The 15058-nt window shown below is 40.2% G+C and overlaps 1 protein-coding gene across 2 annotated transcripts in view; it reads left to right on the top strand.

The window, feature by feature from the left end:
- Nucleotides 1–15058, top strand: part of tfpia (tissue factor pathway inhibitor a) — a 45500-nt gene that overhangs the window by 15543 nt on the left and 14899 nt on the right. Inside the window, exon 2 of one of the 2 annotated variants that reach the window (XM_056389012.1) lies at nucleotides 9964–10167. In XM_056389012.1, coding sequence (XP_056244987.1) covers nucleotides 9964–10167 — 204 coding nt within the window. The remainder of the gene's footprint in view (nucleotides 1–9963; nucleotides 10168–15058) is intronic. The other variant, XM_056389013.1, reaches the window with a different exon arrangement.

Raw genomic sequence — 15058 nt, 5'->3', positions numbered from 1 at the left:
TCCTCCCTCGCCACCTGCCATACGAACACGCAGGCTCTGATTAAAAATGCATGGCTCTCACAAGCCTTTTAGATAATTAAGAAGGTTTCCCTGCAGTGCTGCTAGCTAGAGCAAAGGAGGAAGCACACCACAAAGCAACCCCAGATAAAATACATACAGAGTTTTGTAGGTTAACCTCGTGGTACAAGGTATCGCATGATCTTTTTATGAGATTGTGACTGATTTTTCCACTCGGCCATGCCCACCAGCGACCAATCCTGGCCGAGTTTGTGTCATGCTCTGTGTACCGAGCTGTACAGGACCAGGCCTGTTGCTGCTAAAATACAAGTAGGTTCACTACTCTCTCAGGCTTCAGGGCGGCCCCCAGGATGTTTCCCAACCACACAATGAGGGCTCTCAGAGCTTTTATTGTTTGTGGAAATGGCAACGTATTCCTACTGGAGGCACAATCGCTGTTTCAGTGGGACTCTTTTGATCTGATGGAGAAAGTGCTTTGGAAGGTGCTTGAAGCCCACTCCCGTCTCCCAACATGGAGTGCCATAGGAAGTGCGCTTCCCCCTGTCTGAAGGATTGCTGCAGGGACGAGGTCATCTCTCTGTAGCTGCGCAAAGGCCACAGTCTGTTGCTTTAATGAGCTGCATGTGAGATGATCTGTGGGTGATCCTCATACCCATCGCTTTGTCAGATTCACTATTATTGATCTGATCCACTCCTTGTTTTGCTGTTAGTAGCCTTGGAGTCATGCACATTGAGTAGCTATTGTCACACTCGATTTAAGCCTTGTGAAAGGAGCTCTGCAGAGCCGCTCGTCATAAAATCTAACACCTTCATACTCAACACAAAAGTCCCGGCTTTCTTTGTTAACTTAGTTGTGATGTTTGATATTTGATCTTGATGTCAAAGATGATCTTTTTATATGATTTGACATTTTAATCCCATAAAAAAATACTTCACTTTTTCGGTTTGCGCATCTGATCACTGGGTCTGCTTTCCGCCAAGAGCATAATGTGATGCTGTTTCTTAACTGTGTAGTCTCAGACACCACATAGGATGCCTGACAAGCAGATGGCATTAATGTGACGTTTAAGACAGATATATCAACATTCAGTAAATAAATCAATAACTAAAATTAAACTCAATAACTACACAAGCGATAACACAAATAGGAATACATGAACTTACAAAAAATGTTGAGACACCAGATTTGATATTATGTAAATGTATTACCACATAAAAATCCAAGTAAAACAAACAGAAACCACTTAAATTCACATTTAAGACAAAATTGCAATTTCCAATTTTAAAACTTATTACCATAACTAACAGAGTATCTTACCAAGCTCTAAGAAATGAAAGTTTATATATATATAGTTTTTATTATAGATGACTGTTGACTTCTTAATTGGTTTTAATGACAACTATCGGAGTAAATTTACTGAACTATAATTTATTAGTTGTAGCTGTTAGCTAACTTTTTTAACTTTGCTTAGCCAAAGAGAGGCTTTTTGATGAAAGAATATCCCATGTATAATTGTGATTTAAAAAATGAGCTGAGTCTGCTCTTAAAGATCAACAGTGTCAAGTCTTTTTTTTACACTACAGCTTATCGCCTCACGTCAGTTTCACACAGATGGCTCGGCAGTTGTCGAGTGTAAGTTGTTTCAATCTCCCAGTTAAACTTGGAAGCACATGGTGTCACTGTTTGAAGCTAATAACCTTAAAAGATCTGACTGAGACTGTTTGTCCTGTCTGTCTCTGAAGTTAACATTAGCCAAGTGCCTGCACTGCAGCTAACACTAACACTGGGTGTCGTCAGGCTGATACCAAAGTTAGTTAACTGTGTAGCTGTTATCATGTTGAGACATTATTCTATATTATTAATATCTTTAATAAGAGCACAATGCAAAATAGTATTATAATTTTGTAATAGTAATAATAATAAAGACCACTAATACAAACCATTGTTAAACTGATAAAAAATAATTAAAAAAGTGATGTGGCTATGAACAGACATTACTGGTTTCATTCAGTTTGTTTCCGTCACATACTCAACACACCACCCTGCCAGGCTCTAGAAGGAGGGAGAGACCTTCTCTGACAGTTTCTCTTCTCTGTCCAGCGTCTAACATGACACCCTGTAACACCGTATTACTTGGCTGCTTGACAGATGACTGTGTACACTAAATAAATTGGGAGATGTTTTCAGTTTGTTAGGAAGTTACTCCACTGTAGCATCAACCAGCAGAAACTTACCGGTCACTTTTGGTACAGACTGGTCATAGCAGTAGATGAACAGATTAAAACTAGTCAGCCAAGCAACATTAAGGCTGTAAATGAACCCATGATGCAGCAGTCTTTTAGAATAACAGGCTCATTTAAAGCACAAGAGCTTTGTACCCGCTGCATTAAAAGAGAAATATATGTCTAGTCTTTGAATTGAGTACAACACCACTTTTTCAAATGTGTTTCTGGAAAATAATAATAGTAATAAAAGAAATTGTCTTCTTAAACCTAATTTATTTGGAGCTTCTTCTATGAGAACCTTGAAACCTTTAAAAAGACAAATAAAATACATGTTTTATAGACACACACACATACTGCAGTAAGGGTGGCCTTATTTGCTCTGAGTTTAGCTGTAAACTTAGGGACAGGCTGTGCCTCACCCTCAGCCTTTTGTCTGCTGACCTCAGGGCTCGGCTCTGATAAGCACTGACAGCCTTTCTTACGGTACACTGTAGGTCTATCTGCTCACCCACTGCTGATGCGCCCTGTTGCTTTCTTCACCGGAGCACACGCGTATCCCGCTGACCAAGTGTTGCAATCCCGCATTACTCTTATTAATGGAATTTGTACTCTTTGCCTCGTTAACCATTTAGTGAAGTGAGTCACCAAAGACGTGAATGTTCCAGCTGCAGTGATTATGACAACTTGACTATTGATATATATGCATTGCACCCAGTGATAAGTGAGCTCACCTGAGCTTATCTTTAAAAGCAGTGTTCACTTTTACGATTTCAGTGACGTCATACCCGACTAGCCCTGACATAATACCAGTGATTCCCGATACCAAATTCAATACCACAGCAAACAAACACACACACACACACACACACACACACACACACACACCTCAGTCGGTGTGCGAGCAGTAGTGTCAATTGACTAACAAGGGGACAGACTAGTATGAAAACATTCATTCAGTGTTTTATTTTGACAGACTGAGCAGTATTGATGGTAGCCTGCTACTGTTGTGACGTTATGAGCTGTCGCTATGTTAGCCTAAACAAGTTAACGTTAGCCTCCGTGAACGCTGAGTGTGCGGAGCGTGGCTACAACAGATGTCAGCTGCCGCATCTCACAAACAATAACGGAAACATTTCAGGATGTGAACATGTTGACGACATGTTAATATAAAGTTGACGACTGAAACTCACTCACCCTGAACTGTGTATAGATCTGGATGCCTGTCTTTGAGCTCCTTAGATAAGTCTGAGGAGTTTCTTCCTGTGGCACCGGTCTTGGCTTGATTATCTGTTTTTCCTCCACACGTCGTAGCAGACCTGTTGCTGCGCCCGTATCTGCTGCTGCCATGTCACATGTTTACTGTGCCGCCGCCTTCTTCTTCTCTTCGAGTGTGTCAGTCCTGGAGGAATCACATCTCCTGTACCTCCGGGGTCTACGATACCTTCGGTACCTGTGGGACTGTAGACAAACAAGCACCAGCAGAATTTTCAGAATAGTGGCATCGGCTTGGTACCAAAGTATCGGATCTGGTGACATCATCAGTTCGTGAGACCATGGATTGAGTTTTTGTTGCAGCCGTGCAGCCCCCTCTCTGTAGAGGCAGTCTGTACTGCAGTTGGTACAGATGAAGAGGGGCCTGGTACAGAGGAGGGGGCTGCTGCTCGTCCTTTCCTCTCCTGCAGTAAGGTGATGCTCCTTTCCTCGCCGTTGCAAGTTCCTGCAGCGATATTTGATATATTGCCATAACTCTGGACTGGAATTTATCTTGTTGCTGCATTCTGTCTTTTGGTTTAGGAATTAGACTGTATTTCATCTTTAATTGTCATGAAAGAAAATGAACACCCCCTCTAAGCCATTCAAACACCATGACTTCTGCTCCACCATTATTATAATTGCTGTAATTATGCTGCTTTGCATTAGTACATAATCAGACACAATAAATACTTCAGCTCTGCAGGGTAGCATCTGTGAATTACTGACTTAGATCATAAAAGTGTTGTTTTGCACTTTAATGATGAGTGCTCATCAGAACTCGTCATTCATGTCTTATCGTTCTACTGTTTCTATTTATACGACTCTGAAAGTGGTTATTATTTAGACTTATTGAACTTGGCAGCAAATGGTTTTATATATGCGCTTTACTTTTTCTACTGTTTCTTAAGAAAGCATAGAAACTGTTTTCTTGTGTATAGTTAAAGCTGCAGATGGCAGCTCTCAAGGCTGCGACAACGCTCTGTTTCTCTCTGTTTCTGACCCCGTCTGTTTCACTTTCTCTTTCTATTTTCCAGTAAGTCATACTTTACTGTTATCCTGACGACAGTGTGAGCTCTGTGGTGTTTTGCCTTTTACTAACTCATCAATAAAGGGCTCCCTTTTGATGTTTGCTGCTCTGTTGCTGCTGCACAATTGGTGCTTGAGTCCTCTTTTGCAGGAGGAACTAGAATTGAAGATCAGGATAATCCTCTGGTACACTAAACAAGCTGGGACTGGGCCTCAAAGCAACTCAACCTGCCCATATTGGGAATTACAGAGGTGCTTGGCATAGTGCACATGTTGAGCAACTCAGGTCTTTTTCCAAGTGTGTGTGTATGTGTGTGTTTGTGTGTGTGTGTATGTGAAAATCTTGGTCAAACTGAGCCTGTTAGCGGAATAGCTGCATGTCTAAAATCTGTTTCCCTATTCAACATGATCCATATTTGATATTTGAAGGAGCTGGCTCAATTGTTGGCAGGCTTCCAAGCGTTTTGTAATGCATTGTTTGTGAGAAGGACTTTATTTACTTAGTTTCTGTTTAACAATGTGGAGGATTCCTGATGACTGATCTGGAGCTTTGGGTGGATTTGTGGATTTCTCGTAAAGGTTGTTTGCATTAAGAGCCGCTGCAAAGGGTGTGTAAATCCCCCTCTCTTCAATTATTAATTTGTAGTGCAAACTGCAAACTCATGATGCATAATTATTTGTTTTTAAAAAATACCTACTAATTCCCATAGGTGAGGAGAATGTGAGCCTGCAAGAGTCTTAGGGATAAACAAAAGCAATAAAATTAAATAATGGCAGATGTTCATTCCTGTTGTTTTAATGTCTGATCACTGTAGCAGCAATTCTGATCACATAATGCCATTTTTTTATGGGCAGGAGGGAGAAATAAAAGAAAGAAAGTTGCTAATAAAGACCGCATAAAAAAAGCATTGAAATATTCTACTACAAAAGCTGACATGGTCAATTTAGTATGATGTACATTTCCTCAGCACTAATTCCACCATTGTTAAAAGAAACTTAGCAGATATTTCCCACTCTAATTAACTCTAGTCATAGACTACCGATTGATGTTAAGCCACCATACCAACACTCAACACACTGATGGTTTTTCACATTGTCTACAAAGGCAAGGCTACAAGCCTTTTAATGTGAAAATGAACTGATAGACTCTTGCTGTACAAATGGAATTAGCAATGTGGAAACGGACATTAGACTGAATGTATCAAGACTATAGGTAAAGATGGAGGAAGTTTTGACTTTGCATTAACAAAAGAAATTAGCAGTAAAGTCCTGTGTGTATATAAGCTTTTCCCAGATGAAGGCCTATAGTTATCTCAACTAGCTGCTCATTACCATATAACAACAAATAACCGCCATATAAAATAATTTATGAAAAAACAAACAAAAACGTAACATGCACATGTGCATTTGATCCAGACACTCTAACACAGCTACCATCACCCACCACAGACGTCAGCTGAGTGGTGGTGTTGGTAACTGATCACTGCAAGTCTTCACACCTTCTACTTCTACTACTGTGATTCAAAGTGATGCATTATATGTTGCTGTGTGACTCGACTGTTTGGTCAAAACCTTCAGGGACTGTGGGAGACATCAAGAAAGTTAAATATAGGAATGGACATGTTTGAAGTTAAAACTTTGCTGTGACTTCTCCTGTTCACTCCCATTCACTGGACAATGGTACTATTCACATGATTGATTTCTCTATGGGTGCTCACAATTACCCATATGCACCCGAGTTTGTGAGATGTGGGATGGCGTTATTTAAATGTGTGAATGCATTTGGCTGTGAGTGCATGTTTGCATGTCTCTACGTTCTCCAAGGAGTATTTCTGGTTTCCTTGCAGAGAAAATGTTTTAATTTGCCTCTTAACATTGTCTTCTGCTCTGTTTCTTTTGGACTGCCGGCCAATGGCTCTGTCTAGATATTGGACATGAGTGATTGAGGAACACACTGCTTATTGTACTTTGGTCAATCTCAGACAAGAGGAGCAGAAATCAATAGGAACAGCCAGTTTTCCTCCCTCTCCTTGGGCGGCCAAATTCCGTATTATTGAACATTGTTATTTGGAGGAGACTGCTTTTCAAAGACCAGTCTGCACCACGTCTCTACTTTCTTCTCCAGAAGGAGTGATTCTTTTGCAGCCATGGTAGCTTGAAGCATCCAGTGACAAAAACAGAGCAAACAATCTCAACTTGTCATTATTTTTCTGGTTTGTTCAGTGAGGCTCAATAATGAGCAGGCGTGTCGCAGTGAGGGGAATAGTGGAACTAAGCACCCAGGGCCACAACAGGGGGAGGGCTGTCAGAAAACCTGGAATGAGAAGTTTGGCTTTTTTTGCAGTTTTTTTTTTAAAGTAATTAGCATTATAACGAAAAAACTACTGTTTGCTTAATAAGTAGCCAACAGCAGCTATGGACCGACCGATACGATACCAAATTGCGAAACCTAAGAAGTAAATGAGTAAATCTCATCATCGTCAGTGAGACAATAAGCTTTAAGCATGTGTAGACCAAGAACTAATAATGCTGGTGATCGGCTGTTTATTTACACAAACATGTTTGAGTGTGTAAAAAGACAGAGCTTAAAAATAAAACTACAGTTAAGCAAAAATCTTTACTGTAATTTGTCATGTAATTTTCTTTTTGTTAAAATCATAGACTCTCTGTAAAGATGGACATAGCCTCTGTGACACCCCCACAGGTTTCTTAAGAGCAGTTTTGAAGCTCAGAGTGGGCTGCTTCACCGTCGCCATCTTGGCAGTTCCTCTGTCTAGCTGAGACTTTCTCATGTTCTGTCAATTAACAGCACAAGGGGGTTTGGCACTTGGTTTAATTTAATAAAATTGGTATTAAAAAGAAAAGTATCATTAAGAATTAGTATCGAAGTCAAGGTATCAGTAGCAGCATGTATACTGTTTTCATATATTGGATATATAAGTATATGAAAAGTTTTTATCATGCTGCTTCTGTGTTGCAACAGACAGGGCTAGCACTCATTGGAAATGAATTCAATTCACCTTAATGCTGCAAATCAGACATTCCATTGAAGTCCTCATCAATAGCCTTTTATTATGAAATTTGTACTGGGGCCAGAGTAAAATGGCTTTCCACCATGAGCTAATACTCAGGTTACAATGAAATAATGTTCTATATTGTTCTCATAGTGAAAGCTCTACACGGTAATTACATTGTGTTGAGTCAGGGGTGAAATATTCTGGCATTGGAACTGGTTGCTCTAATAACCACTATATAATATATGCATGTGTTGACTGTGTTGATTCAAGTATTTGTACAGGTGTGACAATGAATGTAATTAAAGGTGGAAGTGGGCCCACCGAGGCTACATGAGCACAAGGCCCAGGTTTCTCTGATACACCACTGGCAGTGAGGCGTTTTTACATAGCCAGAGACCCACATAACCCCCCCTCCCCCCCCGCTAGATGACCCAGTCTCTTACTGCTTATCAGCCACAACAAGAAGAATGTAAATAAAAAACACCACAAGCCTCTGCAGAGAAGCCCCTGCTGCCCTCAGGCCACCTCCCACAACAATAGCAATACCACAGGTCGGATGGAGGGAAGGAGATTGGGAGTATTTGATTTGTGTCCCCCAATCCCTGGTTATAAATTAGAATTGGATGGGTGAAGCAGGAGGGTGAGGTGAAGTGGTGAGCTGCTGCCCTCATTACCTTGTCTGGCAGAGGGACTGTTTGTTGACTGCTGTGCTGATAGGACAGGGCAGGGTGGTTCCCATTAGATGCTATGTTTTGATGGAACTTTGTACCTAACAGGAAAAGGAATTTAATGTTTGTTTTCCATGCTGGCCAGGGGAAAAAAAAAGAATTGGATGATGATTAAACTACCTAGAGTATAAGCTGAATGATAGACACTAGACACAAAGTGCTAGACGGATAAATTGACAAGGCCATAATAGCTTCATGCAGAGACTGTATATAGGTATTGGTGGATATGTTGGCTGATGAGTCAGTTATACAGCAGTAATATGTGTAACATTGTGAATTATACAGCAGTAATATGCAGTATTTTGATTAAATCTGAGTTAATAGTTATTGGCTGACATGTTAGCCCTCCAGAGTCAATATGTGGAACATTTGTATCCCTACGTTCGCACACAAGCCACATCATGCTTTAGCCTTTCTGTCAAACTATGTTCAAGAGTTCAGCTCTTAGCTTAAACTTGTTGTGTAGTACACTAACATACGGGCTAAGTTACATGATCACAGTTCACTGGAGGATTTTGCTTTTTGGTCTTGGTCTTAACTGTGTCAAAACATGACACACACAACGCTAGATACTAACTGCTCACATAACAAGAAAATGAAATCCATAGATGACAAATGAATGAGAAAAAGTAGAGCTTCAAATGGGAAATGATGTAACAGCATTCAGGTTATTAAATATTAAAATGTGCGATGCAGAGAGGCTTTTTAAAAAACACTGTCACTTAAGCTTTGGTCATCTGCAAATCGCTTTGGACAGACAGCCCTCTCTTCTCAGTGGGTTTTTGAAGTAACTGCATCGCTACAGCCAGACATAACAGAGACCTGACCTAAAAACAGCAGGGATGAGGGGCAGAGACAGCCATTTCCCAGCAGCACACTGAGATAGTGAATTAACATTGACAACAGCGGTTAGTCGAGCTCAGAGGGTTTCATGTCACCTCTTTCCTGGCTCTGACAGACCCAGCCTTCATGAATGATAATGAATGCAAGGAAGTATGTCTGTGCAGAGTTAACTGTTCACAACAGTATCTGATCTTGACAGTTATGAATAATGTGACCTCAGTCTCTGTCCAACACTATATATGCCATACTCTTAGTTATCAAACATGCTCGCCTACAAAAGGGTAGATTATTCTCTCTGTCTGCTTGATGTGTTGCAGTGGAAACTACTGCTGTGTGCTGCTGTGAAATTCCACAGCTTTCGCTCGCTTTTTCTCCTGCCAGCTGCCACCTGCCTGCATTTGCTTTTATGTACTGGGGGGATTTGGGTGGTCCCTGGTTTTTCTTACTCTCAGTGCAAGTGCACACCTGTAGGCCTATGCCAAAACCAGAAGGTGTATTTTATTAAATATAAAAAAAAATAGTATGTGAGTGGCATTTCTGACTTTTATGACGTTTGCATATTTTTAATTATTCATCGGTCATGTCACACAGCTCATCATTCTCTGTGGTTAACCATCCTCCACACACCCTTCCGCTGCAACCCAGCGTAAAGACAGTAAGCTGTCAAACCACTTATACTGAAGTATTTGGGAAATTATACTGGCATGCAACTTTACCTTATCTTAAAGCCTGAGGTTAGAGTTTGATGCTATGACCTAATTTCTTCCCCCGACCAGTAAAAAAGAAAATTTCTCAGCATAGAGCGCCACGGGAAGCAGAGTACTAAAAGTTGTCTTTCCATCCCACCTCAGCAGATGGCGCACAGCCCGAGCTCTTCATCTTCAATGAGTTGTGCGCCCTAAAGGACGAGCCAGGGCCTTGCAAGGCCATTAAGGACAGATTCTTCTTCAATGTCGACACGGGGCTCTGTGAGCTGTTTGAGTATGGAGGCTGTGGGGGAAACGACAACAACTTCGAGACCTTGGAATCATGTGAGGAAATGTGCGTTGTCTCAGGTGAGTCTGACAGATGTTTTTACAGATTCACAAATATAACTATCTTAAAGTTGCAGCAACAGTGAACGCAAGACACCAACATCACTGATACAAAGGGATACAAAAGAATTGTTTATTCTCACATTACATAAAACAAAGATTTATTATAGCTTTGCATTGTTATGATGTTGTTGGCAAAGGATCAGTTTTGTTTTTAAGGACTGTTCCTCATTAGACTTTATTGCCACCTTGGGCATAAAATCCTATTACAAAGTCATTTTGTTGGTATGCGGCTGGAATGGAACATTGCCAGAACATTAATTCTCAACAGCTTTCCTCAAGGCATCTGGTAAACAAAAAAAAGGCCACTTTTAAGAGAGGCAGGCAGTCAGTACTGTATAATTTATGCGTTACACATACTAAATTGATGATAAGTTGAAATGATATATTTAATAACTGAACAATAAGATTTCTCAATTCTCATGTCAGAGGGTGGGCCATTAGACTGAAAATTGATTTTAAATGTTCTTAAACTCACTTTGTATTATCCATCATTTTAAATGGAATACTTTATCAAAACACAGCAACCACAAGATGGTCACATGGCCAGCTTGAGAAGTATGGTGACCTTGTGGTTAAATATAGAAAATGTCCTATACAGAGGCAAACACTACCACTGTGTGTCCATCTACAGCCATGTTGTGACAATATGATCACTCATTGCAGTCCCAATTCAGGGGCTGCACCCTTCAGAGGCTGCATTTGAAGACTGATTGCATCCCATTTTGAAGGCTCCTTCAAGTTGTATAAAATGATATTAAGTTTATATGGCAATAAGCAGCACCGTCAGAGACCCTGAAGATTACAATTTTAAATGTAAGTATGGGTTTCAGCTCAGTTGAACAGCTAATGGTACAACTATAAAAAAAAAAAACAAAAAAAAACAAGGGCCTTAAAACCCCAAGTTTTAGTAAAAAGAAAGTTGCATGTTTTCAAGGTTGCTAGACGACAGGAGCGGCGAGAGGCAAGACCGTTTTCGGACTTCGGCCTTCATGGTCTGAAGGATGCGGCCCCTGAATTGGGACACAGTTACAGTTTGCTAAGCCCTTCTTGGTCACTGTTGCTATGCAAGTCAGGCTTGGAATTCAAGTGCAGCAAAAATATTAATCTCAGTTTATTTCAACCTTTATTTGTACATCACCATTTCATAGAAAAGCAGTCAGAGTGCTTTAAATGCTAAAATATGAGCATACACACACATGTACACAAATATAAGAAAAGTACCTCCATGTATACATACAGGCATGTATACATGCTAAAGAGCTGTTTGAAGACCAGAATAATGTGGTCTGATGTTTTTCTCTTCCCAGTTAGAACTTAGACATTTCTTAACTGATAAAAGGTGACTTAAGTGATGCTATTGTGATATGAGTCCAGAAACTAAGTTCACCAATCATAAGTAGGCTTTAGTATGCCATTTATTTGCTTGTTTTTAATGACCATGACTGCAAGTAATCACAGACCAGCTGCCTACGAGCTTTAGCACCCACACCCAGAAGCTCAGTTTTCTCCTTATTCAGCTGTTGGACATTTACAACCATCCAGTCGTTCATTTCATCCAAACTGTTGATTACAAATCATTGTGGAACAGTGAGATAAGAAGCTGTGTAACATCTGCATAACTTAAAGCTAATTTTTGCTAATAATGTAGTCAAGGTGAAGCCTAGAAGTTGAAAAGTAGAGGTCCTAGTATGGATCCCTGTGTGACCCTGCACAGCATATCATGCTTCCAAGTGTGGCAATGAAATTCCAATTATGCAGATAAGAAGTTTTAAACGCAAGGTGAGAGGAGTCCGCCCATATCAGAATGTGGTCACCGTCAGCAAACAGGTGGCAATCGCTTCAGTACAGCCAATAAAAGGTTTTATTATGCAGTTAGATTAGTTATCATTTGAAAATAATTCATCAGCCAAGTATGCAAACATAGCACTAAGGAGGGAGGAGGGTGTATCAAAAAGTGAAGTATACATAATTAACATAATGCATGGATGGTTGCCTGTGTTTACATCAGTAGTGTTTTTGTGCATGTGTACTGTGTGTTTGTCAGTATTAATCTGTGTCTATGAATCTGTTTGTGCTGCTTGAATAATGCAGGAAAGTGTGAGCATTCAACTAAGACTTGCTGTAAAAGATCCTGATTGGTGCAATTAGAGTGAAATGAAATACGTAGCTAAAAATAGTTTTCCCCACTGGATTCTGAATGGGCGGGGAGAATAGCTTCTGTGTGGCAGTGTTCCCAGGTAAGTGATGAGTTCCAAATGCAGATGAAAACATGTAGACATTTGCAGGGATTCTGTTTATTTTCTCTCACAGCGCCCTAAAACACTGTAGTTAACATCCCCGCCACACATAGTTTGGATTACAACTGAAATATGCTTCTGTAAATTAGTTACGTTGGTGATATGTATGTTTTTCAATTTGTTATATTACAAAACGCTGATGTCAGTTACTCTAATCAAAGACGACTGTCAGAGATGAGTAGATTATAAGAGGGGCAGAGATATGAAGACACGACATTTTCATTCCACGTTGTTGTTAAATGGAAAGATTTACTCAGCGATCATCATCATCATAATCCCTTCTCCTTCGTGTAGAACAGAGCTGAATGCCACAAGTTCAAACATGTTATGTGGAAACCTTTCTCTGTTTGTGGTGTGGCATGACTGTGGTAAAAGGATATACACACAACAATGCGAAATTACACTGCATGTGACACGCAGCATTGAATTTGATGTTTTATTTCAGTGGCAGAGCAGCTGAGGAGATGACAAAGCAGAAGGATAAATGTCACTGTAAACTGTGTGTGCTTGACAATGACTAAGAGAAGGATTCATTGATCTTTGCTTGGTGAAACCTGAGTGCGGTCTTGACAGTGCAGGAATAAAATGCGTCATCGTGTTAAGTGGGATCTCAGTTATGTATCATAAAACTGCTGCTCTTGAAAAGCAATCAAAGTTTAAACAATTAGACCTTTCACACCTGGGAGTTCAGTTTATCCACAGTAAAACCAACTGTCTTAGTTCAAAAGCTCTTCAGGTGAGTGGAAGATTGCTGAGATACTTGTGTGAAAAACACTGCATGCCCACAAAAAGAAACTTGAGAATGGTAATGGAACACGTTACGTATGTATATAATGCTGTCTGTGGCAAACAACACACCTTTAAAGGCGATGTAAGTGATACTGGAGCAAGACAGTAAAATAAATACACCCCTCCCTGCAGTGCGCCGCCAGAAGCTCTGCCTCTCAAATTAATGGGCCTGCATTGCCAAGGCAACGACACAATGGCGGAATCCACAGTGTCTTATATGATGTGGAAGGTGGATACTCTTTCTCAACAAACCTTGTAATATAAAATGTCATCAAACAAATGACATGTAAGCAAACATCCAAAACACAATGTAGTAAAAAGTAGCGAGAGTTTAAATTGTTTTTACAAAACTACATTGACAGAAGAGAGGACAGGTTTGCTGCTAAGCAAACAAGTTAGTTAATGTTAGCGTTTCAAATTCTACACCTCACCAAATAAATCCACTGTAATAGCAAATTGGTGATTTTATTTTGTTTTAGCACACAGTGGCTACAGTTCCTGCTGCAAAGCTCACATGCAGAGAGGATGAGACAGTTTCCCTGGACTGAATTTCTTCGGCAGTCTGACCGTGCAGTCTCCACCATTGGAACGGGGCTCTTTGCCCTTGCCTGATTGTACCACCTCTTTTTCAGTTTTTGTTCTTCTGACCTTCTCTGCTTTGGCTATACCTCAGCCATCTCCTCTTTGTGAAAATGCATTTAGTATCTGCACATGAACAGGAAGCTAGCGGACCATGAGGAGATGTTTGCATGTGTATTAGATTAGAATCACATTTCTAAAACTCAAGCTTGTGTGCTTAACATGAAATATGCCCTCGCATGCATGGCAATAAAACATTCTGTGGTGTGACAAAGTTTTGCCCACTGGCAGTAACCTTCACCTTCTTATTGCATGTCACAGGATGCATTAAACATTCAGACAAGAGGATCATGAATGAGTTAACATCCTGCAGGCATCGCCTTATACACACATTTAATGTACATTCCTCTGTCATCACGCAAAAAAATCTGCACTGTAAAGACAAATTTGGAGCTGCTGCATCTTCAGCTCCAGCTGATCCAAAGCTGACATTTAATAAACCTGCTTGGACAGAAATGTGAAGTTGACAAGTTAGCATGGTGTCAGCGGTTAAAGTTGGTCTGTCTGCAAAGTCTCACTCATGTAAGAAACTTGCTGCTTTTTGATCGTAAAGAAAATTACATTGCATTAAACACAGCAATAAAACTTGGCATGGCATTTAAAGGACACTTTAACAACTATTTTTATTGGTTTGGTTTGGTTGAACAAAAAAATGCATGTTGCTGTATAGCATGACACCTAGTGGTTGCTTTTATCTAAATTGAATCACACTTCCATGAGCGGATCTATTTTTCCTGTGCTGGGTGGTGACTTTGGTTTAATAGCCAAAGTCAAAACTACAATGGAAAGGAATAAAATGTCCCCCCCCAATTGCATACTAAGTACTCACTCAAAGCAGCTTTATACAATGTAGTTCACACTGGAAATATTATGGGGGAACTTTGAGGTGTATTATGTTTGTTGTTACCAACTGTGTTAGCAGTTATCACACCAAAGCTGACCAGCTGTTTTCTAAAAATATACATATACATATAACAGTTTTCAGGGTTGTTAATATCAAAACATCTCTGAAAGTGGGTTGAATTCAACATTTCCATAAGTGATAACATAGCTGCTGTTACAGGCACCTGCAGAGATATTTCTCTTCTGTGAAAGTAAACACAGCACATGGGGCTGTAGATGAC

The sequence above is a fragment of the Seriola aureovittata genome, chromosome 11, assembly GCF_021018895.1.
Source record: "Seriola aureovittata isolate HTS-2021-v1 ecotype China chromosome 11, ASM2101889v1, whole genome shotgun sequence".
Lineage (NCBI taxonomy): Eukaryota > Metazoa > Chordata > Actinopteri > Carangiformes > Carangidae > Seriola > Seriola aureovittata.
The sequence above is the reverse complement of the archived record's forward strand: the minus strand, read 5'-3'. Positions and strand labels throughout refer to the sequence as shown.